An 18,423-nucleotide genomic window follows, 5' to 3' on the forward strand; every position below is an offset into this window, starting at 1 on the left:
GCAAGCGACTTCGAGTGACAACTTGTTACGTCCGCCTACTATACCGCTGTTGACTCCTCGGCCGAGCGCTTCGTCATTGCTTACCACCGGGACTGGAACCACCGACACTTCGACCACGAGCAGCTCGCAGGATAGGCGACGAAGCAGGATCGGAGGTCTCGCTGAGCGTGTGGGAAGCTGGTTCGGGATCGGCAATGTCGAAGGAAATGCAGAAGCCGAGAGGAGCCAAGCTGCTATGCAGACGGCAACACCTTCGTTGCCGGCTGCGTCAGCTTCCAGCGAGGACCCACCACCGGCATCGACAGCCCCTGCCCCTCGGCCAAGACTTCCGCAGGGGGCCGTCATGATTGTGCAGGGATTCGTGCAGACTTCGATCCCGGCTTCCCGGGAGGGAAGCAACGCTGGGGACTCGCCGGCTAGGGCTGAAAGCCCGTTATCGACCACGGTACCGCCTAGGAGTCAAGGCCCAATCAGAGCGCAATCTGCTACGGACGTGAATGCTACCGCTTCTGCGGCTACTGCTACTGCTTCTGCTGCGGCCCCCGACGAGGAGACAGCGGCCGAATCGAGCTCTAGCAGACCTATCAGACCTGATACGCCACGACGAGTTTCCGAGGGGGATCAGCCGAGTACCGCTACCCCGCGGGAGGGACGATCGGGTCGTTTCGGACGAGGAGGGATCTGGGGTAGATATAGAAGCAGTCCGGACTCTGAGCCTCCCAATTTTGCGGAACAAGCCAGAATGCTAGCTGGGCTCCTGAGGTGAGTGGCTCGAATGTCTAGCTTGCTGCGTTTTCCCCTTCTGATTGAGTCGCTCTGTACGTCAAAAGCGTTGCTACGGCTGCTACGGCTTCTTCCCTGCTCGCACTTCCCGGAGGCGCAGATGCGGCGCCTACTTCGGCTACCGGTAGCACCGCGACTGCTCCGTCCAACGGTCCTCGAGCGGCTCTCGCATCTCTTCGTAGACGGCTGCAGAACTCGAACGCCAATGCTGCGCCTCCCGCCAATGAGGAAAACGGCCTCGAACATGTGCTCCGTTCTTACATGCAACGTGCAATGAGCGGGAACGAATTGAATACTAGCTTACCGGCATCAGGTGGAGAAAGCGGCACCTCTGCAGATGCCCAAGCAGCCGGAGAGGGCGATCAGCCCGGCCTCGCTACCATTTTGCCCAATGCTGAGGAATCCAGCTTCGAAGAGTTCCTGAACAATATGCAGTACAGTCTGATCCGGACCTTGCGAGAGTTTAACGGTGATCCTACGCTACAAGCAGCGCCAAATACGCAGGCTTCAGCCCTGTCTGGCTCGACTGCGCAACCACAAGGACCTTCGAACCCTGCCGACGTCGCCGAGACGTCTTCTGAACAAGTCGGTCGACCCACTCAGTCAGCGGAAATGGAGTCTGCGCCCGTTGCTATGGAAGTGGACGAGGATCAAGGAAGCGTTCATTCGAGCGAATCGGCCGCATCGGACGAGAACCCTACTGGAGAACCCAGCCGTCTCAGCTTTTTCCGCATGTTTCAGTTTCCAGCACGTGACCAGCCTCCCCCAACTACAGCTCCTGCTCCTGGCGAGCCCGCCGCGCCTACATCTCTGATCCCGGCCGTCATCGTCGGGGTCCGATCCATCAACCGAGATATCAACACCATTAATTCACAGAACGCTGGACAGAGTCAGTTCCCGTTCAGCGATGCTGCAGACATGCAGGATCATACACAGGATGATCCTGCGCCTGCCCCTGCAGCCTCTGCTGCCACAACTACCGGTGTCACAGCCGATGCGCCTACGGAAACACCCATTCCTACGATTACGACCACCGATACCGAGACTGCCGAGCCGAATACTACCACACCCGACATCACAGATGCCACTTCTCCTGACATCGATGTTCCACCGGAGCATAGGAATCGGTTGATGCGAGCCATGCGCGCTCTGGTTCATCGTGATGGGCAACGTGCTAGGCAAGCTGAAGCCCAAGCTCAAGCTCGAGCCCAGGCGGCTGCGCGAGCTGCGGCTTTCGTGACCAACAACTATGTCATCTGGGTCGTCGGTGGGAATTACCCGGCGGGCCATCCGATCCTGACGATACCGCATCTGTTCACTGGGGAGTTGAACCACGACGATCTCTGGGCGCTGGCCGAGGCTATGGGACAGCACAAGCCTCCGGTGGCGACCAAGGACGATATTGCCAAGGCGGGTTTGAAGGTTATCAAGGGATCCGAGATCGAGAGTGCCGTCAAGACGGGTCAGGTGCACGACATGTGCCTCGACCGATGTTTGGTACGTTGCACTCGGGGTAGATCGGCTGTGTTCGTTTCAAGCGCTGATCTTGATGGATTGATTATGCAGGTCTGTTTGTCTGACTATGAACCTGAGGAAGATTGCCGAGTGATGACCTGCAAGCATGCTTTCCACGTCGAATGCATCGACCGATGGTTGGAGACCGGTAGGAACAGTTGTCCCGCGTAAGTCTTAGCCGCGATAGCAACAATCCCGAAGTAAGCTTGTACTGATTCAAGGTCTACTTCATCTGTCTAGTTGCCGGCAAGCGGGCGTCAAGACGGCTTCCAACACGGAGACTCCTCCGACCACCCAGGCTGACGCTTCCGGACCCACTTCGACTCCAGACGGAAATCTTCCAGAAGCTCAAGCCGTTCACAGCACCGAGGCTACCGCCTCCACCCAAGATCACGACACGACTATGGCTTGATGGAAATGCCTTAGTTCCATCCTTCTGCATATACGCATACGGGTTTGCCATATAGCGCATGATTACGACCTCGTTTACGACCATGTTTGCTTTGCGAGTTTCTCTGCCATGTATCGATGAGAATATCAGAATTCAGATGTATCCCTTACCTCGGCCAGCGCTTCGTCATCACCCCGGCGCATCTTACGGCATCGGCGATCGGCGCCAAAAGCGACCGATCGAGCGGGGACGGGGACGATCGACATGGGCTCGTGTAGCTCGTCTCAACCCTGCGACATCAAACATGTCCTGCGTACTCTATGCTCCGTGCTACCATCCTGAAAGGTATCGCAGGCAAAGAGACGTCGTATGATCGTCCCGAAATTCCGCACCGCCAGTCTTCCCACCAGAGTCCTCGTACAGTACCGCCCTCGCCGCAGCATGTCGTCAACCGTAGGAAAGGAAGAGAACGTCTGGGATTACCCTCGGTCAGTGAGTTTGGGTCGTACGGGAGACGAGGTACATCAAGCTGACTGCAGCTATCGCTTAGGCCTCCCGCATTAGAGAAGACTGACCGGTATGCCGTGCTTCACGCTACAAAAGAGCAGATTCTAAGCGCTCATCTCGTACATCTAGCCATCTTCGGGTAATCTGGGTGGATCAGGGGGGAATCGAGACTGTCATCGCGGATACCAAAGAAGGGTATCGAGTCCTTGAAACTAGGTAAGCGAGACATGGTACCAGCTTGGTCGATCCGATAGGCGCTGATATCGATGTTTTTCTCTATAGCCACCCCCCAACGTATTACCTTCCTCCCACCTCGATACAGCGACCCGAACTGTTCCAAAAGACCGCGAAACATACGTTCTGCGAGTGGAAGGGTGTAGCCTCGTACTTTACCTTCAAACCTCCTACATCCTCATCCGACGCGTCCGGGCCGGCCTCTGTCCCTAAGATCGAAAACCGGATCTGGACGTACGAGAACCCCACACAGCGATTCGTGCCGATCAAGGATTATTACTGTTTCTACGCCAGTTCGGGCCAGACGATTGATAGAGGATCCACTCGGGCTGGGTGGAAGTGTGAAGTTGACGGAGAGGTGGTCAAGCCTCAGGAAGGGTAGGTCGTGCCGTACCACGTATTGAGCACACGGAATGTGATGGGCTGATTTTCGCTGTTTGTGCGACACTAGCGACTTTTATGGCGGTTGGGTTCATAAAGGCATCACTGGCAAGATGAAGGGCGGTAAGTTCAATACAGCAGACTGAATGCTATGCAGGAATGTTTGCTGATCAAGGACTTTCACAGCGAGGGGAACTGAGTACTGGTAGCCGGAGTCGATCTTCAATCGCACGAGATCTCTCGAAATCGGCCTTTTTGACATGAGCTGCGACCGTCTCTTATGTAACTGCAAAAGTGTATTCGAATAAAAGTCATAAAGTGTCATCACATTCCAAATCTGACTGGTCATAAGCATATCGTAAGAGGTCGTCATTTCCCTGCTTCGTCAAGGGGTCCCAGCTGTGTCGCAATGTGACATCCCGAGCGCTCCCCAGAGCTAGCATTATTGTCGATCACCCACTGACGGGATGCCGGACAAGCTCCTTGTAGAGGTCTTCCGGGAGATCTTTGGCCAGCGCGAGGGTGATCCCGATGATTGAGTTGGCTTGTAGGGGAGGGAAGATACGAAGCAATTTCATCGGTCTATACAAGAAGAAGAGCGTAAATTGATGTTTAGGTCAGAATCGGCCGGAGGAAGTAACTGAGTCGAAAGGGGGGCTTACGAAGGGCTTTCCATCAATTCTTGCCGCATCATCAATAACTGCGCGATCACGCAGAGGATATTCAGATGGACGCCAAAGGCAAGAAGAAAGCTAGTACGTGGGGCGATTTGTGTGAGTGCACGTCAGTGGGAGGATGATCCGTTGCCAAGGCGAGAAGTTGCGTCAAGACCCACTCCCATAGCTTGAGGACCTGATCAAGCGGGGGCGTACAAGCGCAGAGCGTCAAGGCGGCTGTCAGCGAGGACAGAGAGCAAGTCAGTGTCAATTATTCCAATAACTGCGAAGAGATCTGCCTTCGGAGCGAAGGCGCACTCACATGGGAAAGCGTACAATTCGGCGGACAAACTCTTCGATCTCAAGTGTGCGTAAAGTTCAGGGTCGGCCACTTCGAGACACTTGTCTAGCAGCTGAAAACGACCCCAAGAACGATATATTCAGTCAAGTCCCGCCACGTTGAACGGAAATCAAGAAGTCACCTCCAAACCGCGATGTACGCCTCGAAGATCCCTCTGCACGTACTGCGGACAGGATGTTTCGATGAAGGTCGAGAAACAGGCAAAGGCTTCGACCTGCGTAGGTAGGGTATACAGGAACGGGGCGGAGAGGACGTTCATCCCTGGTGAAGCATAAATTCAGGTAGGGCGAGATGTATCGAGGTCCAAGCAAGGTTGGGGTGTTCGTCAAAGAGATCCTCTTACGCCTGATGAATTGAAGAACCCACCCTGTACGTAAGAGAAATCTAATCCGCCTTCCATCTCAAGCGCTTTTTCTGCACCGTCCCAAATGACGAGACGGATCCACCATGCATTTCCCATTTGCACAATCACCGTTTCATGTCAGCCTACGCCGTCGATATCTGAAGCTGGCGCATTGAGAATAGCAACCAAGACAGCGATATCTCGAACGCACCTTGAGACCTCCAGACGAAAGCCTCCAAGAGCCTGATCAACATGTCTTCCCGTACTTTTCCTTTGAAGTCGGTATCTGTTGCTAGGGTCCGGAATGTATCGTTCTTGACTACCGGGTTGATCGACCAATGGGTTTATAGTAGGAAGAAGAGGACATAAGAAGAACAGATGCACACGATATAAACGGTTGTCAGAAAGGGTTTAGGGGCGAGAAGAACCGAACTCGAGGACCAGGGAAGAAAGACTACACTCACTTTTCGTACTAACTCCAGATGGACCTTTATCTACAAGCCGTAAGTAGTCGGCCGAATCGAGGTGATCAACGTGTAAGAGGAGTTTCCAGACCCGGGCTCTTATAGATGGTTGAGATGGGGGCAAGTTGGGCTGTATATTCGGTGTTTGAAGGATGAGGACGACGATCGTAATCATATCAGCGCAATGCGGCTCGAGTGTCAAGAAATCACGAGAGACCACGGTGTAACTCGCCTCATCGGGTATCCCAGCGGTAAGCACGAGTCGGCGTAGCCGTTTAGCTTGATCAGAGATATCGGACGACGTCTTTATCCGTGCCGAGCTCTGATGAGTTGTGGACGTCGATGTTGATGATGGGTTGAGGATCTCGAGGAAACGAGCTTTGATCTGTCTATCAGACATTATGACAGGTCGCTATGAAGGAGGTGAAGCTGGCTTGCAAAGATTGTAAGACGATTCGTTGATATCATTTACCATAAAGTCGAATAGAATATAGAGATCTAGAGATGCTAGAGACGAGGTCGTTGACGAATCCAGGATCCCCTTCTCGACAGCGACAAACACAACAAACACAACACGCGCCGATATCAGATATTTAGCGTTTTTACGTCACCCTCATGACGCGATTCCCGTATTTTATGCCATAAAAACGCTAAAGATGGCAGAAAATTAGCGAAAGGGGACAATTCACCAAACGCGTCTCCTAGGCTCGGCGACCTCGATAGAGCGCCCTGATTACCATCCTCATCGATCCATACATGCCATACATCATCTGCAACATTTTAGTTACCACCTGCTCTCTCGATCTCTCCTATATATACAACTCATCTATTCGTTGAATCTCTCACCACCATGTCCGGCCTTGTAGCCGAGGTCCAAGGGCTCGTCACCGCCAACGACCACCTCACGGCGACGCTACAACAGCTGGAACAACAGCTCACCAGCAAGACCCAAGCTCATTCGGAGAGCGTGAGGAAGAACCAGGCGTTGGAGGACAAGCTGGAGACTGAACGTATCAAAGGGCTGAAAGTCAAGGAGAAGCTCGAGCTCGAAATCAAGGGCTTGAAGGGGAAGCTGAAGGACAAGGAGGACAAGGTCAAGGTGCTGGAAAAGGAGGTCAAGGGGGTCAAATCCAAGGCCGAGTTGGACGCGAGGAACAAGGTCGAAGGAGAGTTGAGCCTGCTCAAAACGGCACACGAGGATCAACAACGGAGGTTGATAGAGCAGTTCAAGGACACGTTGAAGAGGTTGGCAGTCGGATGGACCCAGAGTTTGGAGAAGGACGTCGAGGTCGCGGATAAACGGTTCGAGGCGATGATGGGGTCTTCGGAAACGATGCAGGTGGATGAAAAGGAACAGGATGGTCAGCGATTCGATAGAGAAGATATCGACCCGGATCTGATGCACGATCACCATCGTCATGTTGAAACCGTAAGCTCTGCTCCAAGTCCCGCTCGACCACTTTCACCGACTACGTTGGCGCATCATACCATTGATTCGGGCTGATCCGAATTCTACTTTTGCCTTTGTCCTTTCTTGAGGAAACAGACTTTGATCCAAACCCAGAGTCGAGCTGGAGCAGAAACCCCTACTCAAACTGAGACCCTGCCTGATAGTCAGCCTTCCGGACCATCACCAATGATACCCACATCCACATCAAACCGAACCTCGACGCAACGTCTATCTCAACCCATGCTTCCAGTCTTATCTACGTCTGCACCAGCTGAAGAGGCGACAACGTCGGTCAGGTCTTCCCGCTCCCGAACGCCGTTGACCCCGCTGGATCGGGGGGTCGAGAGGTCGTGTATGGCCGAGTTCAGTGAGGGCGTTCGTAGAAATGGGAAACCTGGAGGATTGAAATGTACGGGGGTTGAATTGATGGTTGAGAGCGTTGACGCACCAGAGAAAGGGGATGAAGGTGAACAGGAGCAGAGCCTACAGCAGAAGGATCGCGAAGAAGACCCAGAGGAAGAGCGAGACCGAGAATCGGGACCGGCCAGACAAGATTTCGTCCCTTCCGCTCCAGGGAGTACGGTGCAGATCGGGGAAACCGGAACCGCGCAGCCCACTGTGAATGAAGAGATTGAGGATATCAAGCCGACTCTACCCCTACCTCTGGCTTCTGGAAGCTGGACTTTGGAGGTAGAAGTTCCGGTTGCTTCTTCCTCGAGGTCCCGATCGTCCCAGGTCATTGAATCCAGGACCAGGGCTAGCACGGGTGTCAATGCTGCTACCGGTATCGATCTTCCTTGTGGAGGAGGCAATGATAGCAGTCCTACAGCAGGTTTGGGTTTGGGAAGGTGCGCGAGCAGGTCGCTCAAGAGGAAAAGTGTTGGCAGACACGTCGCCTCAGAAGCGGAAGCGACCGATCAGGTGGCAGAGGGAGACGGCGGCACGATCATGATCGGACAGAGTGCAAGTAGTCCTGCTCGGCAGGAAGATTCTGGAAAGGGGAAGAAGAGACGAGTAGAAAGATTACATCCGGATGCGAGGGAGAAGTCTGCTCGAATCCGTCAGTCTGCCAGCAGCATTGTCGCAAAAAGCAGTCCCGCTACCACCGCTCCTATGGTGACGACCCGTTCTGGTAGACGAAACACGCATGCGCCAGTGGGTCATCTTCCCAACCTACCCCGTCCCAGCCGATCAGGATCCCATCCGATCGAAGAGGAAAGTCCAACTCCGTTTATCTCTTATCGCCCCTCAGCGCGGCTGAGGTCGCATGTGGCGGGAAACACGGGTCAGATGAGGGAATTTGGATCGCGCGGTAATGCAGGCCGGGGCCATAGTTTATTTGAAGAGGACGCGGACAAGATAGGAGGAGAGGATGTGAAGCCTGGCGAACCGAACGACACGGTTCATACGCAACCGACATCTATATCTGGAGGCGACACCTCCGATACAACGACGGTGACGATCTCGATGGATACGCCAGTGATGAGTATGCCATCAGATCCAATCTCAACAGCAACGGTAGCGGAACATATGACCCCGACGCCACAGCCGAGAAGCATATCAAAACGGTCAAAACATACCCCACTTAGTAGTACCAGCGCAAAGAAACGGGCCAGGAATCGAATACCAACGGTTCTGGGCCCGGTCACTATACCAGGTAGGTCGGTGTGTCAGGACGATTCCATCTCGACAGCCATGCTAAACTCGACCTGTTGTGATACGCAGTATATCTGGACGACGAGGATGACGATCCGCTATCTCTGTGATTTTTCTTAGCGTGGTCTGCGGCATTCATGTACCCGACCCTATTCCACGATCAATGGAATTCGTTGACGCGATGACATCGGCTGTGACCGTCTGCAGCTTCCAATGCCATTCGCCATTGCCTTGGACCTTGTCAATCGGGACCGATACCTCGATTGAGATACCATCGGTCCTGGTTCCGAGCTTGTCATCATTCATCGCGGTCGGAACCGGTCCTGAGGATATCGGGCTGTGAAGTGAGGAGTCTCATGTATACCTTCACGAGACATGGTTCCTTCACTTGTATTTGTATTGAACATCAAGACACAGCTGAGCAGCAATGTCCTTGTGTTCCTGGGACCCAGATGAGTATCTTCCTATCACCTTTTTGAAGACCTCCCTGATCGCAGGCAAGGTGACCTTCCAGTGTGCCAAATCTCCTTCAAACAGCTCGATAGCCCAAGCTTCCATGGTTGTTTGATAGATCCATAAAGTGATCCCGGGTTGAGAGCCATTGCAACGATCTTGAGGTCAAACTTGATATTGATGACTTGACCATGATGGTAAGGGCTATTTTCACCCTTGAAGGCCACGGCAAGTTTTGGGATTCACTTCAATCCCAGGTACCATTTGAGCGAGATCATTTGACAGAGCGCCGCGACGGGACCTCCGAGGACGAGCCAGAGTTTCGGCTCCATTTTCAAACAAGTTCCTACGCAATTAATATCGACTCCAGCTTAAGTCTGAATGGACGATAAGACCTCAGCGACAACGACGCCCAAATCGGTACTGTTAGCGCCTTGCAAAGCCTTGCAATTGACGAGCAAGCGGGTGCCGTCTGGCTAGAATCAAGGCAACGAAAGGAAATATATCGTTTCCGTATCGCTCGTTGTTCATGATGCAAGCAATCTATGTCTTGCTATCCAAGCCGAGGCTCTCAGTAGCGCCATAAGCTTCAAGTGCGTTGTCTGGCTTCTATTCGTCTGCTAAATGTTCGTCTTTACCATGTTCCTCATGCACGCTCATCATATTCCAAGCTCCAAATCTCAGCGTGTCCTTCAAATCGCATGTATATCTCATACGCCTAGATCGGCATCGCACTGAAACATCTAATATTCCCTTACTCAGTCTTGGTCTTGACAACGCTAGCGCTTGCAATCCGCATGTCCAATCTCTTGACGATCCAGTAAATTGCAAAGAACGTCAAGGAAGCCAGGGTGACGACGGCTGGCTTTTGCAAGGACGCGTAGAAGGGATAGGTGTACGTAATCTATAAAGCGGGTCGGATGATATGAGATCAGCTGCGCCGTACCGAGTTCACTGGGGAAAGGGAGTAGGAAAGGCTCACGTAAATGTTCTGCTCGTTGCTCTCAGACGCCAGAGCTTTCTTGATGGTGATCCTAGGTCGACCGGTAGAGTCGAGGTAGGTTTTGTGCACCGAATGCTCGACAGCGGCCACAGGGAAAGGCGCTACAACTTCGACGTTCCTGCATATCGCAAATAAATACAAAGACATCAGCAAGGTTGATCATCCCCAGGTACCGTATGCTTTCGACGGTGATTAGGACTGACTTGGCGCCCTCGGGCAAGGTGACGATCAACTCGGCCTCGTCCACAACAACTCCCTTCAACCCTGTCATGAACGGCACAGCCAGCATCTTCTTGTCCCCGCCGACGGTCTTCATCCAACTTCCTAGGTTGAGGTCCCACCCGACGGTAAACTCGAAACTCCAGCCTCCCAGAAGCGGGAACCTAGGCTGAATCTCCAAGATCGCCGGGAGACCCGCTCTGGAAGAAGGTCGGAAGTGCGAGGTAGAGATGTTCCCGATAGAGTCGTAATAATAGGGAGAGGAAGCTCCTTCCGGGATTGGGTAGGTGATCTCGCGGAGGATCTGGGCAGGGAAGGTAGGTCGGAACCGAGCGGATTGGAAGTCGAGACGAGAAAAGAAGCCTCGGAGTCTGTGACGGCCGGATCGTTTTCAGGTCAGTGGATGCCGGAATCGATTGCAAGTCGGCAGCGCGAAATGATGAACTCACTTCGGTCCGGCGTTGAACAGAGTGATCTTGTCCTCCATGTTCAAATTCCCTCCCCACATCCCGACCTCTGCAAACCTCTGCAACGTCTTGATTGCCAGCACCGGTTCCGACGTGTCATAATGGATCGTCAAAGGAGACTGCTTGAATCCGACCGTCTTGATGCTAGCGGGGACGTTGTGAAAGGGACCGAGGTTGAGAGAAGAGCCGGCGAGTTTGTACGGTTTAGAGGTGGATTCCGAAGGGAGGTAGGAGTTGGGGGTTTTGGAGTGAGAAACGATCTTGCGGGGAGCACTGGCATGATTGCGAGCGGCAGGATCAGTATTGGCGATTCGATGGCAGAGTTCCTTTGTCAATACAGGACGGCAAAAAACTTACCGGTACTTGATAGTCATCTTCTTGGTATGGTACGCCGTCTCGGGGAAAGTCGTCTCTGAAGAGAACTGGAGGTACTGAGCTTCGTCCTGGCCGATGATCTCTGGGAGAGGTTTCGACTGATACGCCAGGTACTCGGTCAATATGATCGAGGCCAACTGGTCCTTTTGTGTCAGATTCGCCGGGATGTAGACGACCTGGGCGCTACCATTCCGCAGAGAAACGATCATGCATGAAGTTTAGCTCTTTTTCCCGCCCAGTTGCTTTGCCAACCTGCCTACTCACCCGGTCTCCGGATCGATACTCGTAGCAATCTGCCCCAGCTTGTTTCTATTAACGCTGACCTCCCAAGCGATAGGCACCTTCCCCGTCTTCCCCGCCAGCGGCAAGACGTAATCTCCCGGCTGATCCGCTATGGACCTGGCAGTGATCGTGCTCGTCACTGTTGTCACGCTTCCACCGAGCTCGACAGACCGGGAGATGGCATCGTTCTGGTATGATTTGGGGAACGCTTCGACGACGAGCGTTGCTAGCGATAGTAGCGGGAGCGAGAGTAGAGTGGGGAGACGCATTGCGGAGACAGTCTCTACACCACGTTTAGAAGGCTAGCTCGTGAGGTAATATTGATCACATATTACACCCAGATAGCAAGCTGTATATACTGTATAGGAGTTCCGACAAGTACCTGCACGAGCAGTACTCACTGCGTGGTGGCTCAGGGGTGGTGGTTCGTCACCGACATCGTTCACAATTTGCTTCCGCACCCCCCCTAAGCTACGGCAACCTCGACAATGCGACGGATCGATCTTCATCGCAACAACACATGGTAATGGTACATACAAGCCTGTCCACTTGACAACAGACCACGTCACACCGCCTACGAAGCCGAACCTCCCGTCGCTCCACCTGCAGCAGCAGCAGTAGCAGCGGCGGCCCCAGCGGGCGGCTGTCCGTAAATATCGTTCCCCGCCGCCATATGCCCCTTGAGCCATGTGCGGACTGCAATACGGAATAGATGGTTATAAGCTGTTATTCTGGGCAAGGTGGAAATGACCGGCTTACAAGCAGTATCTTCCACGTCGTACCCCATTTGGGCTATGATACGAGAAGAACGAAGAACGACCCGTCAGCTCGAGATCCTCAAGTACATCGCCTCACTCGCCATCTCCATCTCGTGCGCGAAAATGAAGACGCGACAAAAGGGAGAAAGCCAAGTGTAAAAAGACCCACCCCAATACCCCTTCCAAGCTTCATAAGTCCCGCTCGTATCCGTCTTGTCCGGCATCCCATCGACCATAACAGGTACTCCTGGCGTTCCCTGAGCTTGTTCAGCCCCATTCGGGGTCGCTCCGGGCAAAGGCGGTTGCTGTTGCTGCTGATATCCAGCGTAGCCTCCATACCCTCCCTGTCCTTGCTGTTGGTAGCCTCCAGCACCACCCTGTTGATGTTGATACCCACCACCGCCGTGATGCCCACCGTACCCTCCGCCCATACCCATATTCATCTGCATGTTCGCGATCGCCTTGGCGTGTTCTTCCCTGACCACCGTGAGCAGATCTTCGGCGAGTTCTTTGGCGGCGACTAGTTGGCGCTCGTCAGGGCCACTGCAATGTCACAACACAAGATATGCGGGGTCCAGTCAGTATGATGTGGTATGACACCGGATGATAGGGGGACATGAGAAGACCGACCTGATGAACACATGCATAGGCTCCTCGGCCTCCCTCCCCGTATCGTTCTCGATGAACCCAGATCCGAGACCTTTGATCTGCACTCGGGTACCCGTTTCGGCTTGAATGTATTTCACAAACATTCCCTGTGCGATTATATAGACAAATTGCTTGTAAGCCAGGAACAAAGAGGAACAAAGAGGGTTGATGGATGAGAGCGGGGATGATGTGCTTACACCGGGACCGACCACTTTGGCCCTAACGTTGAAGTTCCTCATGCTCTCCAGCCCAATCGGCAACTTTTCCTCTGGCCACTTTTTCCTCTCCCCACCCTGTCGCCCTTCTTCAAAGTACCTCTCCCTATTCTTCGCAAACCGGCTCCTATCCTCGACCAACGGACCGAGGTCGGCATCGATGAGCTCGTTGACGCGTTTGATGGCAGTGTCCAAGACTGTTTGGGAGGGAGCAGCGATATGTAGGTAGAGAGGTTCTTCATTCGGGGCGGCTTTGGAACGGTCCGGGAGCCACACGCCTTTGGTTGTGATCGATGCTCCGGTCTCTGTGGCGATCTGCAAACGTAAACGCAAGGCATATCGAATCCGGACACAGAACTTGTCAGCCAGAGCTTTCCTAACAGCCACAACGGCGGACGATCACTCACCTCCTGCTGCGTAGACCCTTTGGTGATCAAGTACCGATTCCTGAGATCGTTGATATCGATGTTGTGCGTAAACGCTCCGTCGTACAGGTCCTTCTTTTCCTCCTTGACCGCAGTGGAAGGAGAACCAGAGCCGGAGCCGGCCCCATGCATGGAAGCGATCCTGGCTGCGACGGCGGCTGCAGAAGGTCATGAAAGTAGGAGAGGTCAGTCGATTATCCAGGAGGTCCGAGGAAATAGGTCAGGATGGGTAGGAGGCATACCTGCTTGAGCTGCCGCGTCGAGCGTGGGTTTCTGCTCGGGCTCGTCATCCCACTTGCGTTTCCTATCAATGTCGGCCATGATTCTCGATTCGGGCTGTATATCTGATATGGTTTCGAGGTCCTGGGTGTTGAATGGTGGATGGGTTGAATGTCTTTTGGTCGTGTTGAAAGGGTCAATGAGAGGTTGTTAGCTAGAGTGAAGTTTGAGGTGAGACTCGTCGTCGTTGACCTGCTCTCTTTGGATATTTGTGATCGATTAAGAACTTTGATTCTACAAGTCATTCACCACGTCTACCTATAGATTGATGTGCATCGCATAGACAACTGAAGTCCAGCTCGGATTTCCAATCAACCTCTTCGCAATGTCTATTCCGACCCTCTCGACCCACCGCTCACTCACTGTGCTCGGTCGCCGTCAACTCTTTTCGACACGGATCGCCAGCTCGAGTGCTGGTTCCTCACGAAGAGCCTTTGCGAACGATTCGAAAGATGATTCGAAGATTGTCGACGAAAAGTGAGCAGATCGAGAGTGAAGACTGAGCCTTGGAAGTTAGTGATGGAATTCTGATTTTCGTCGAGGATGTGTCGATAGACCGAAACAAGAACGCCTGGAAGACATCTTTGCCGACCTGTTTGACGAAAAGCCTCTCCCCTCTCTCCGGTCAGTCCGAATTCTCACATCTCGTTGAATCATGGGAGCTTACCTCAGGCGCTCTATTGAATTGTTACAGACCGCCCAGACCGCCCGCTGCCAAGACCGCCCAATCTCAGCTAGACGCTATTTACTCCAGAATTGGCAACGACGGGAATGCCCAGACCGACGACAGCGTTCTTCCGAGCTGGGTAAGGTCCAGCCCGAAAGTCGATGCACCCCGCAGGAACATATTCTCAGACGAATCGGGGATAAACTATAACTCAGCACCAAGGAAGAGGTCTCAGATGGGCGCTTCCTCATCATCCGGATCACCGTCGTCGTCGGCCCGGCAGGGATCCGAATGGCGATCCGACCGAAGTGGTACGGCTGGTGGAGGTAGGGGTAATCGGTTCGGAATGCAATCCGACAACGACAGGACCTCAAGGATCAACAACGACAGGTCCATGATGACTCCCAAAGAGACCAAGGCGTTCAACTCGATCTTGAATGGGATGTACAAGGATCATACCGGCGCTTCCACCACCAAGAGTGCGCAGAGTGTGGAAAGTATCGAGACTTTGGAGAGCGATAAGCCTGAGAGGGTCGTCTCGGCGCCTCTGGGGTACCTAGATGCCGATCCCGCAGATTCGTCAAGGTCGACCTCGAACTACAACTCGGCCCAGTCGGGATCTTCAACCTCAAACTCGAATCCGAGCCGAACACCTCGACCGGTCAAACCGACCATGCCCGCTCACGAGATGGAACAAGCGACGTATGACGAGTTTGATAGGCAGAAGGAAATCATTTCGGGCTTGGGGTCCGATTTGGAAGTTTGGGAATGGGCTAGGGAGAACGTATTCCAGACTCCCTCGAAGGCGGCCAACCTAGCTGAGGGAGAGACCGGGGCTGGACAAGTGGAATTGGAGAGAAAAACGAGGAGCCCGGCGTTCCCAGCTTCGTACTCGCTCGTCCTGGCCTACCTGATCAAGGTCTTCAGGGACGAATTCAAGAATCCTCATCTCGCCCTCTCCGCCTTCACCCTCGCCCGCTCGCATTCGATCCAATCTTACGTTTCGGGATGCTCCACGGCGGCGTACAACGAAGCGCTGGAAACGTACTGGAAGTCTTTCCGGAACCTTCGGAGGGTGGAAGAATGTGTCAAGGAGATGAGCGTGAATGGGGTAGGGTGGGATCGGAACACTAGCAGAATACTCTCCGGGATCATAGAGACCTTGAGCGAGACGCAGTTGTCTTCCCCCTCGGCCCAGTTTGGAGCGGGACAAAGACGCCTAGAAGCGGAATTCGGGACCGAGGTCTTGATCCGCCTGGGAGCTTTGGAGAAACGGGTGGAAGCCGATGTGAGGAGTAAAGAGAAGGGGGTGAGGATGTTACTCGGGCAATTGGCGGCAGAGAGGAGGAAGAGGGAGGCGGCGAGCAGGCCGGCGGTGTTGCCCGAGGTGGAGGAAGAGGAACGATGGGGTGGGCGTGAGGATGGAGAGGGTGAGGGCGATGAGGCTGGTGGTCGGTGGGAGGATGATGGGGAACAACGAGGCGGACGACGGGAGTATGGACGGGGTGACAGGGCACGGTCATACGAGGGTAGCTCTGGCCGGTCATACGAGGGAGGGAATAGGGGACGATCATACGAGGATCGAGGCCGCGGAAAACCATACGAGAATGGTAATCAGGAAAGGTCATACGAAGGCGGTCAAAGGAGGCAGTCGTACCCTCGACGAGATGACGGGGGTCGGTCGTCCTCGTCCCGTGCGGAACCGTGGCGATAAATATTCATGTAATGAGTAACACACTCGGTTGCGCATCATGTGTGGCCGGATCTAATTGTACTACATACCGGTCGTCGAACCGATATTTACAATCACGACTTTATAGACGCAAGAGCGATCTACGCCATGCTGGCGAGAGGGATGGTTCGCCGAGTGCCAAGCCGGCCATCTCTCCAAATTACGATCACCCGAAACACCAATGATCCGCCTGAGGCACCCAAGGCCCATATGTCGATGATACCTTGCAGTCCATGCTTCTCAAGGTGACACATGGCTTTGCGGAGAGGGATATTCGCCTTGTGTTGTAGCATCGCCTCCAAGATGTTGACCCAACCAATCAGTACCAAAATCCGTCCGAAAAATCTCTGCCTACTTTGAATTTTCCATTTGAAACAGGGCACAGGTGAACCCAAGAACGTAGAAGGGATTCAAAGGGATGCGCTCGATTGCGATCTTGAAGCGCTTGCATTTTGCAAAGACGATGCGACCTGAATGAAACACACGTCGACCCGTTCCTTGAGCGTAGACTCTTCGTCGTATAGACCTGCCTGCCTAGATGGTCGATGAGCAACTCGAGTGATCTCGTGCATGCACACACCCTCGAAGTATCGAATCAGCGACCAACATCGCTGTTATACAGTCGTTGTATTCATAGCACAGGATCATATACGTCCACGTCATGCCCTTGCTTCGGCCAACAGGGCTCCCTCTGTTCCTCGTCCGGTCCATTCACACCACCCGACCTCGAAACAGAGACGTCCTTGCGCGGTACGCACTCCCTGCAGGTTGGCCTGCTGGGTTGATCAGACCCGATAGTCAACATGGTCAGCAGCACGAAGATAGTAGGAAAGGCCGCGATGATAGTTTGGGAAGTGGGCGCTCGAGAAACGACGGAGTCAGGGGCGAGGGTGGAAAACAAGAGACGTTCGGGTCGATGGCTACCAACCCGGCCATAGCTTCTATCCAGGACGTACCCGCACCAACAGCGTCGGATTCCCCATCCAGATTGAAGTCGAAATCGGCTGGTCAGGAGCTCAAAGACGAACTCGACATTCCCACTCAGCCTGTACCGGCCATGACCGCTACCACCACTACCATCGGAAACGCTGATGAATCCACCTCAGACGGACGGACAAGAACGAGACCCCTGGAAGGAGAGCGCACAGAACCTATAACCGTAGCCGGGGTGTTTATCCCTGTCAAACCTAAACCTCCGGGAGAAGAAGGTCAGTTCCAGTTTTGCTTTGCCTTCTTGCCTGTGAAGCGTGGGTATGGGGGGATAAGGACAGCTGGCTAATCATAAACTTTATCCTCCGTTATTCTCTTTCGCTCGCTCGTCGTGGCCTATTATCCATCGATCCGTGCCCATTGATGATACCCTGTCGCGTCCGTACGAATGGTAGACTGCTGCATGTCAGGCTGCGTTGTGGGTACTCCCCTTCTCCTGTTTGCTACGATTTCAGACTCATCCCTTACCATTCCTCAGAACTGTATCTACACGATCTACACGGACGAGACCCTCGAATACAATCAATCCATCATGGACGCCATCTCCGCCCTCAGGACATCCGGTATTCCACGGTCAGAATGGCCAGCCGAAGTCAGAGAGAAGGCGGGTAAGGAGAGGGTCAATGGCGCTGGTGAAGTCGGGATCGAGGGGTCGAGGGAGGAGGTCAGGAAGGAGGTTTTGAAAGGGTTGGATCCTAGTCTGAGAGCGTTCTTGGAGTACGTATCTCCCTCTTCCGTCGTTCCTCTTCTTGGAGTTGTTGGGAACTCTGCATAACCAACGGGAAAGGAAGGCTGTGAAGCTGACTGACGCTCTCTCTCGGTGATCCATAGGATGGAAGCCAAGTTGAAAGCCAAGAAGGACAAGAGCAAGGTCTGATTGACCGCTGAACATTCCGTCTGTTCCACGACCATCACCGGAACTACGTCCGAGAGGACCTGGGGAGATTGCTCTTTCTCGTCGGCATGGCCCTTGACTGTGGAGTTTCCCGTGGTCTGACAAGAGGACCCTATCCTCAAAGAGATGTTCAGACACGCCAACCCCGCTGGGAGCTTCCGTAGGGGCCATCGACTCCTCTGTGCTCTGCATCACCGCACGGTCGGCTTCTCTGACTCACATGAGAGGAAGGAGTTTTTCAGAGGTGCAATGCGGGAAAATGGCTTCGGTCGAT

The 18,423-nt window shown here is 53.7% G+C and overlaps 8 protein-coding genes across 8 annotated transcripts; 5 read left to right on the forward strand and 3 right to left on the reverse strand.

Moving 5' to 3' along the window:
• Positions 1–771: 771 nt before the first annotated feature.
• On the forward strand, positions 772–2,863 carry HD553DRAFT_100295 (uncharacterized protein). Its single transcript, XM_046176361.1, has 3 exons — positions 772–2,280; positions 2,350–2,465; positions 2,539–2,863. The coding sequence occupies exons 1-3, from the start codon at positions 1,045–1,047 to the stop codon at positions 2,708–2,710; spliced, it is 1,524 nt and encodes a 507-aa protein (XP_046039715.1). The 5' UTR covers positions 772–1,044; the 3' UTR covers positions 2,711–2,863.
• Positions 2,864–3,019: 156 nt separating this feature from the next.
• HD553DRAFT_304544 (uncharacterized protein) lies at positions 3,020–4,093 on the forward strand. The gene is made up of 6 exons (XM_046179026.1): positions 3,020–3,177; positions 3,240–3,266; positions 3,326–3,412; positions 3,479–3,808; positions 3,882–3,934; positions 3,998–4,093. Exons 1-6 carry the CDS (start codon positions 3,059–3,061, stop codon positions 4,018–4,020), a joined length of 639 nt encoding a protein of 212 aa, XP_046039716.1. The 5' UTR covers positions 3,020–3,058; the 3' UTR covers positions 4,021–4,093.
• On the reverse strand, positions 4,094–6,108 carry HD553DRAFT_304546 (rab-GTPase-TBC domain-containing protein). The gene is made up of 9 exons (XM_046179027.1): positions 5,868–6,108; positions 5,636–5,765; positions 5,383–5,490; positions 5,195–5,242; positions 4,950–5,089; positions 4,790–4,880; positions 4,647–4,704; positions 4,474–4,563; positions 4,094–4,393 (listed from the first exon to the last, which is right to left on the reverse strand). The coding sequence occupies exons 1-9, from the start codon at positions 6,033–6,035 to the stop codon at positions 4,264–4,266; spliced, it is 963 nt and encodes a 320-aa protein (XP_046039717.1). The 5' UTR covers positions 6,036–6,108; the 3' UTR covers positions 4,094–4,263.
• A 304-nt stretch (positions 6,109–6,412) lies between these two features.
• Positions 6,413–9,246, forward strand: HD553DRAFT_347669 (uncharacterized protein). Its single transcript, XM_046183315.1, has 3 exons — positions 6,413–7,064; positions 7,182–8,742; positions 8,811–9,246. Exons 1-3 carry the CDS (start codon positions 6,486–6,488, stop codon positions 8,849–8,851), a joined length of 2,181 nt encoding a protein of 726 aa, XP_046039718.1. The 5' UTR covers positions 6,413–6,485; the 3' UTR covers positions 8,852–9,246.
• Positions 9,247–9,548: 302 nt separating this feature from the next.
• On the reverse strand, positions 9,549–11,873 carry HD553DRAFT_291858 (Ribophorin I). The gene is made up of 6 exons (XM_046178387.1): positions 11,523–11,873; positions 11,241–11,441; positions 10,866–11,156; positions 10,401–10,787; positions 10,177–10,315; positions 9,549–10,098 (listed from the first exon to the last, which is right to left on the reverse strand). The coding sequence occupies exons 1-6, from the start codon at positions 11,807–11,809 to the stop codon at positions 9,949–9,951; spliced, it is 1,455 nt and encodes a 484-aa protein (XP_046039719.1). The 5' UTR covers positions 11,810–11,873; the 3' UTR covers positions 9,549–9,948.
• A 35-nt stretch (positions 11,874–11,908) lies between these two features.
• HD553DRAFT_330538 (uncharacterized protein) lies at positions 11,909–13,958 on the reverse strand. The gene is made up of 7 exons (XM_046181979.1): positions 13,829–13,958; positions 13,569–13,744; positions 13,144–13,476; positions 12,929–13,053; positions 12,468–12,841; positions 12,300–12,332; positions 11,909–12,236 (listed from the first exon to the last, which is right to left on the reverse strand). The coding sequence occupies exons 1-7, from the start codon at positions 13,905–13,907 to the stop codon at positions 12,115–12,117; spliced, it is 1,242 nt and encodes a 413-aa protein (XP_046039720.1). The 5' UTR covers positions 13,908–13,958; the 3' UTR covers positions 11,909–12,114.
• A 183-nt stretch (positions 13,959–14,141) lies between these two features.
• HD553DRAFT_347672 (uncharacterized protein) lies at positions 14,142–16,362 on the forward strand. The gene is made up of 3 exons (XM_046183316.1): positions 14,142–14,342; positions 14,421–14,489; positions 14,560–16,362. Exons 1-3 carry the CDS (start codon positions 14,191–14,193, stop codon positions 16,244–16,246), a joined length of 1,908 nt encoding a protein of 635 aa, XP_046039721.1. The 5' UTR covers positions 14,142–14,190; the 3' UTR covers positions 16,247–16,362.
• A 507-nt stretch (positions 16,363–16,869) lies between these two features.
• On the forward strand, positions 16,870–18,250 carry HD553DRAFT_100407 (oxidoreductase-like protein). Its single transcript, XM_046176363.1, has 4 exons — positions 16,870–17,472; positions 17,650–17,672; positions 17,733–17,971; positions 18,086–18,250. Exons 1-4 carry the CDS (start codon positions 16,926–16,928, stop codon positions 18,129–18,131), a joined length of 855 nt encoding a protein of 284 aa, XP_046039722.1. The 5' UTR covers positions 16,870–16,925; the 3' UTR covers positions 18,132–18,250.
• The last annotated feature ends 173 nt before the right edge of the window (positions 18,251–18,423 follow it).

This window comes from Filobasidium floriforme (assembly GCF_021052385.1).
Source record: "Filobasidium floriforme strain CBS 6241 chromosome Unknown HD553scaffold_2, whole genome shotgun sequence".
In the NCBI taxonomy this organism is placed as follows: Eukaryota; Fungi; Basidiomycota; class Tremellomycetes; order Filobasidiales; family Filobasidiaceae; genus Filobasidium; species Filobasidium floriforme.

What these genes read in the sequence shown, in the direction of transcription:
- HD553DRAFT_100295 (XM_046176361.1), top strand. Translation starts at nt 1,045, where the DNA reads ATGCAACGTGCAATGAGCGGGAACGAATTGAATACTAGCTTACCGGCA. An exon ending in TGTGCCTCGACCGATGTTTG is followed by an intron (nt 2,281 to 2,349) that starts GTACGTTGCACT and finishes TTGATTATGCAG; the next exon opens with GTCTGTTTGTCTGACTATGA. An exon ending in GGTAGGAACAGTTGTCCCGC is followed by an intron (nt 2,466 to 2,538) that starts GTAAGTCTTAGC and finishes TCATCTGTCTAG; the next exon opens with TTGCCGGCAAGCGGGCGTCA.
- HD553DRAFT_304544 (XM_046179026.1), top strand. Translation starts at nt 3,059, where the DNA reads ATGATCGTCCCGAAATTCCGCACCGCCAGTCTTCCCACCAGAGTCCTC. An exon ending in GTGGTCAAGCCTCAGGAAGG is followed by an intron (nt 3,809 to 3,881) that starts GTAGGTCGTGCC and finishes GTGCGACACTAG; the next exon opens with CGACTTTTATGGCGGTTGGG. An exon ending in CACTGGCAAGATGAAGGGCG is followed by an intron (nt 3,935 to 3,997) that starts GTAAGTTCAATA and finishes GGACTTTCACAG; the next exon opens with CGAGGGGAACTGAGTACTGG.
- HD553DRAFT_304546 (XM_046179027.1), bottom strand. Translation starts at nt 6,035, where the DNA reads ATGTCTGATAGACAGATCAAAGCTCGTTTCCTCGAGATCCTCAACCCA. An exon ending in GCGTACATCGCGGTTTGGAG is followed by an intron (nt 4,881 to 4,949) that starts GTGACTTCTTGA and finishes GGTCGTTTTCAG; the next exon opens with CTGCTAGACAAGTGTCTCGA. An exon ending in CGAATTGTACGCTTTCCCAT is followed by an intron (nt 4,705 to 4,789) that starts GTGAGTGCGCCT and finishes CCTCGCTGACAG; the next exon opens with CCGCCTTGACGCTCTGCGCT.
- HD553DRAFT_347669 (XM_046183315.1), top strand. Translation starts at nt 6,486, where the DNA reads ATGTCCGGCCTTGTAGCCGAGGTCCAAGGGCTCGTCACCGCCAACGAC. An exon ending in ACCATCGTCATGTTGAAACC is followed by an intron (nt 7,065 to 7,181) that starts GTAAGCTCTGCT and finishes TTGAGGAAACAG; the next exon opens with ACTTTGATCCAAACCCAGAG. An exon ending in GGGCCCGGTCACTATACCAG is followed by an intron (nt 8,743 to 8,810) that starts GTAGGTCGGTGT and finishes TGTGATACGCAG; the next exon opens with TATATCTGGACGACGAGGAT.
- HD553DRAFT_291858 (XM_046178387.1), bottom strand. Translation starts at nt 11,809, where the DNA reads ATGCGTCTCCCCACTCTACTCTCGCTCCCGCTACTATCGCTAGCAACG. An exon ending in ACCTTGCCCGAGGGCGCCAA is followed by an intron (nt 10,316 to 10,400) that starts GTCAGTCCTAAT and finishes TGCGATATGCAG; the next exon opens with GAACGTCGAAGTTGTAGCGC. An exon ending in GCAACGAGCAGAACATTTAC is followed by an intron (nt 10,099 to 10,176) that starts GTGAGCCTTTCC and finishes CCCGCTTTATAG; the next exon opens with ATTACGTACACCTATCCCTT.
- HD553DRAFT_330538 (XM_046181979.1), bottom strand. Translation starts at nt 13,907, where the DNA reads ATGGCCGACATTGATAGGAAACGCAAGTGGGATGACGAGCCCGAGCAG. An exon ending in CGACGCGGCAGCTCAAGCAG is followed by an intron (nt 13,745 to 13,828) that starts GTATGCCTCCTA and finishes GACCTTCTGCAG; the next exon opens with CCGCCGTCGCAGCCAGGATC. An exon ending in CGACGTGGAAGATACTGCTT is followed by an intron (nt 12,237 to 12,299) that starts GTAAGCCGGTCA and finishes TCCGTATTGCAG; the next exon opens with TCCGCACATGGCTCAAGGGG.
- HD553DRAFT_347672 (XM_046183316.1), top strand. Translation starts at nt 14,191, where the DNA reads ATGTCTATTCCGACCCTCTCGACCCACCGCTCACTCACTGTGCTCGGT. An exon ending in TCGAAGATTGTCGACGAAAA is followed by an intron (nt 14,343 to 14,420) that starts GTGAGCAGATCG and finishes ATGTGTCGATAG; the next exon opens with ACCGAAACAAGAACGCCTGG. An exon ending in AAGCCTCTCCCCTCTCTCCG is followed by an intron (nt 14,490 to 14,559) that starts GTCAGTCCGAAT and finishes GAATTGTTACAG; the next exon opens with ACCGCCCAGACCGCCCGCTG.
- HD553DRAFT_100407 (XM_046176363.1), top strand. Translation starts at nt 16,926, where the DNA reads ATGCCCTTGCTTCGGCCAACAGGGCTCCCTCTGTTCCTCGTCCGGTCC. An exon ending in GCTGCATGTCAGGCTGCGTT is followed by an intron (nt 17,673 to 17,732) that starts GTGGGTACTCCC and finishes ACCATTCCTCAG; the next exon opens with AACTGTATCTACACGATCTA. An exon ending in AGTCTGAGAGCGTTCTTGGA is followed by an intron (nt 17,972 to 18,085) that starts GTACGTATCTCC and finishes GGTGATCCATAG; the next exon opens with GATGGAAGCCAAGTTGAAAG.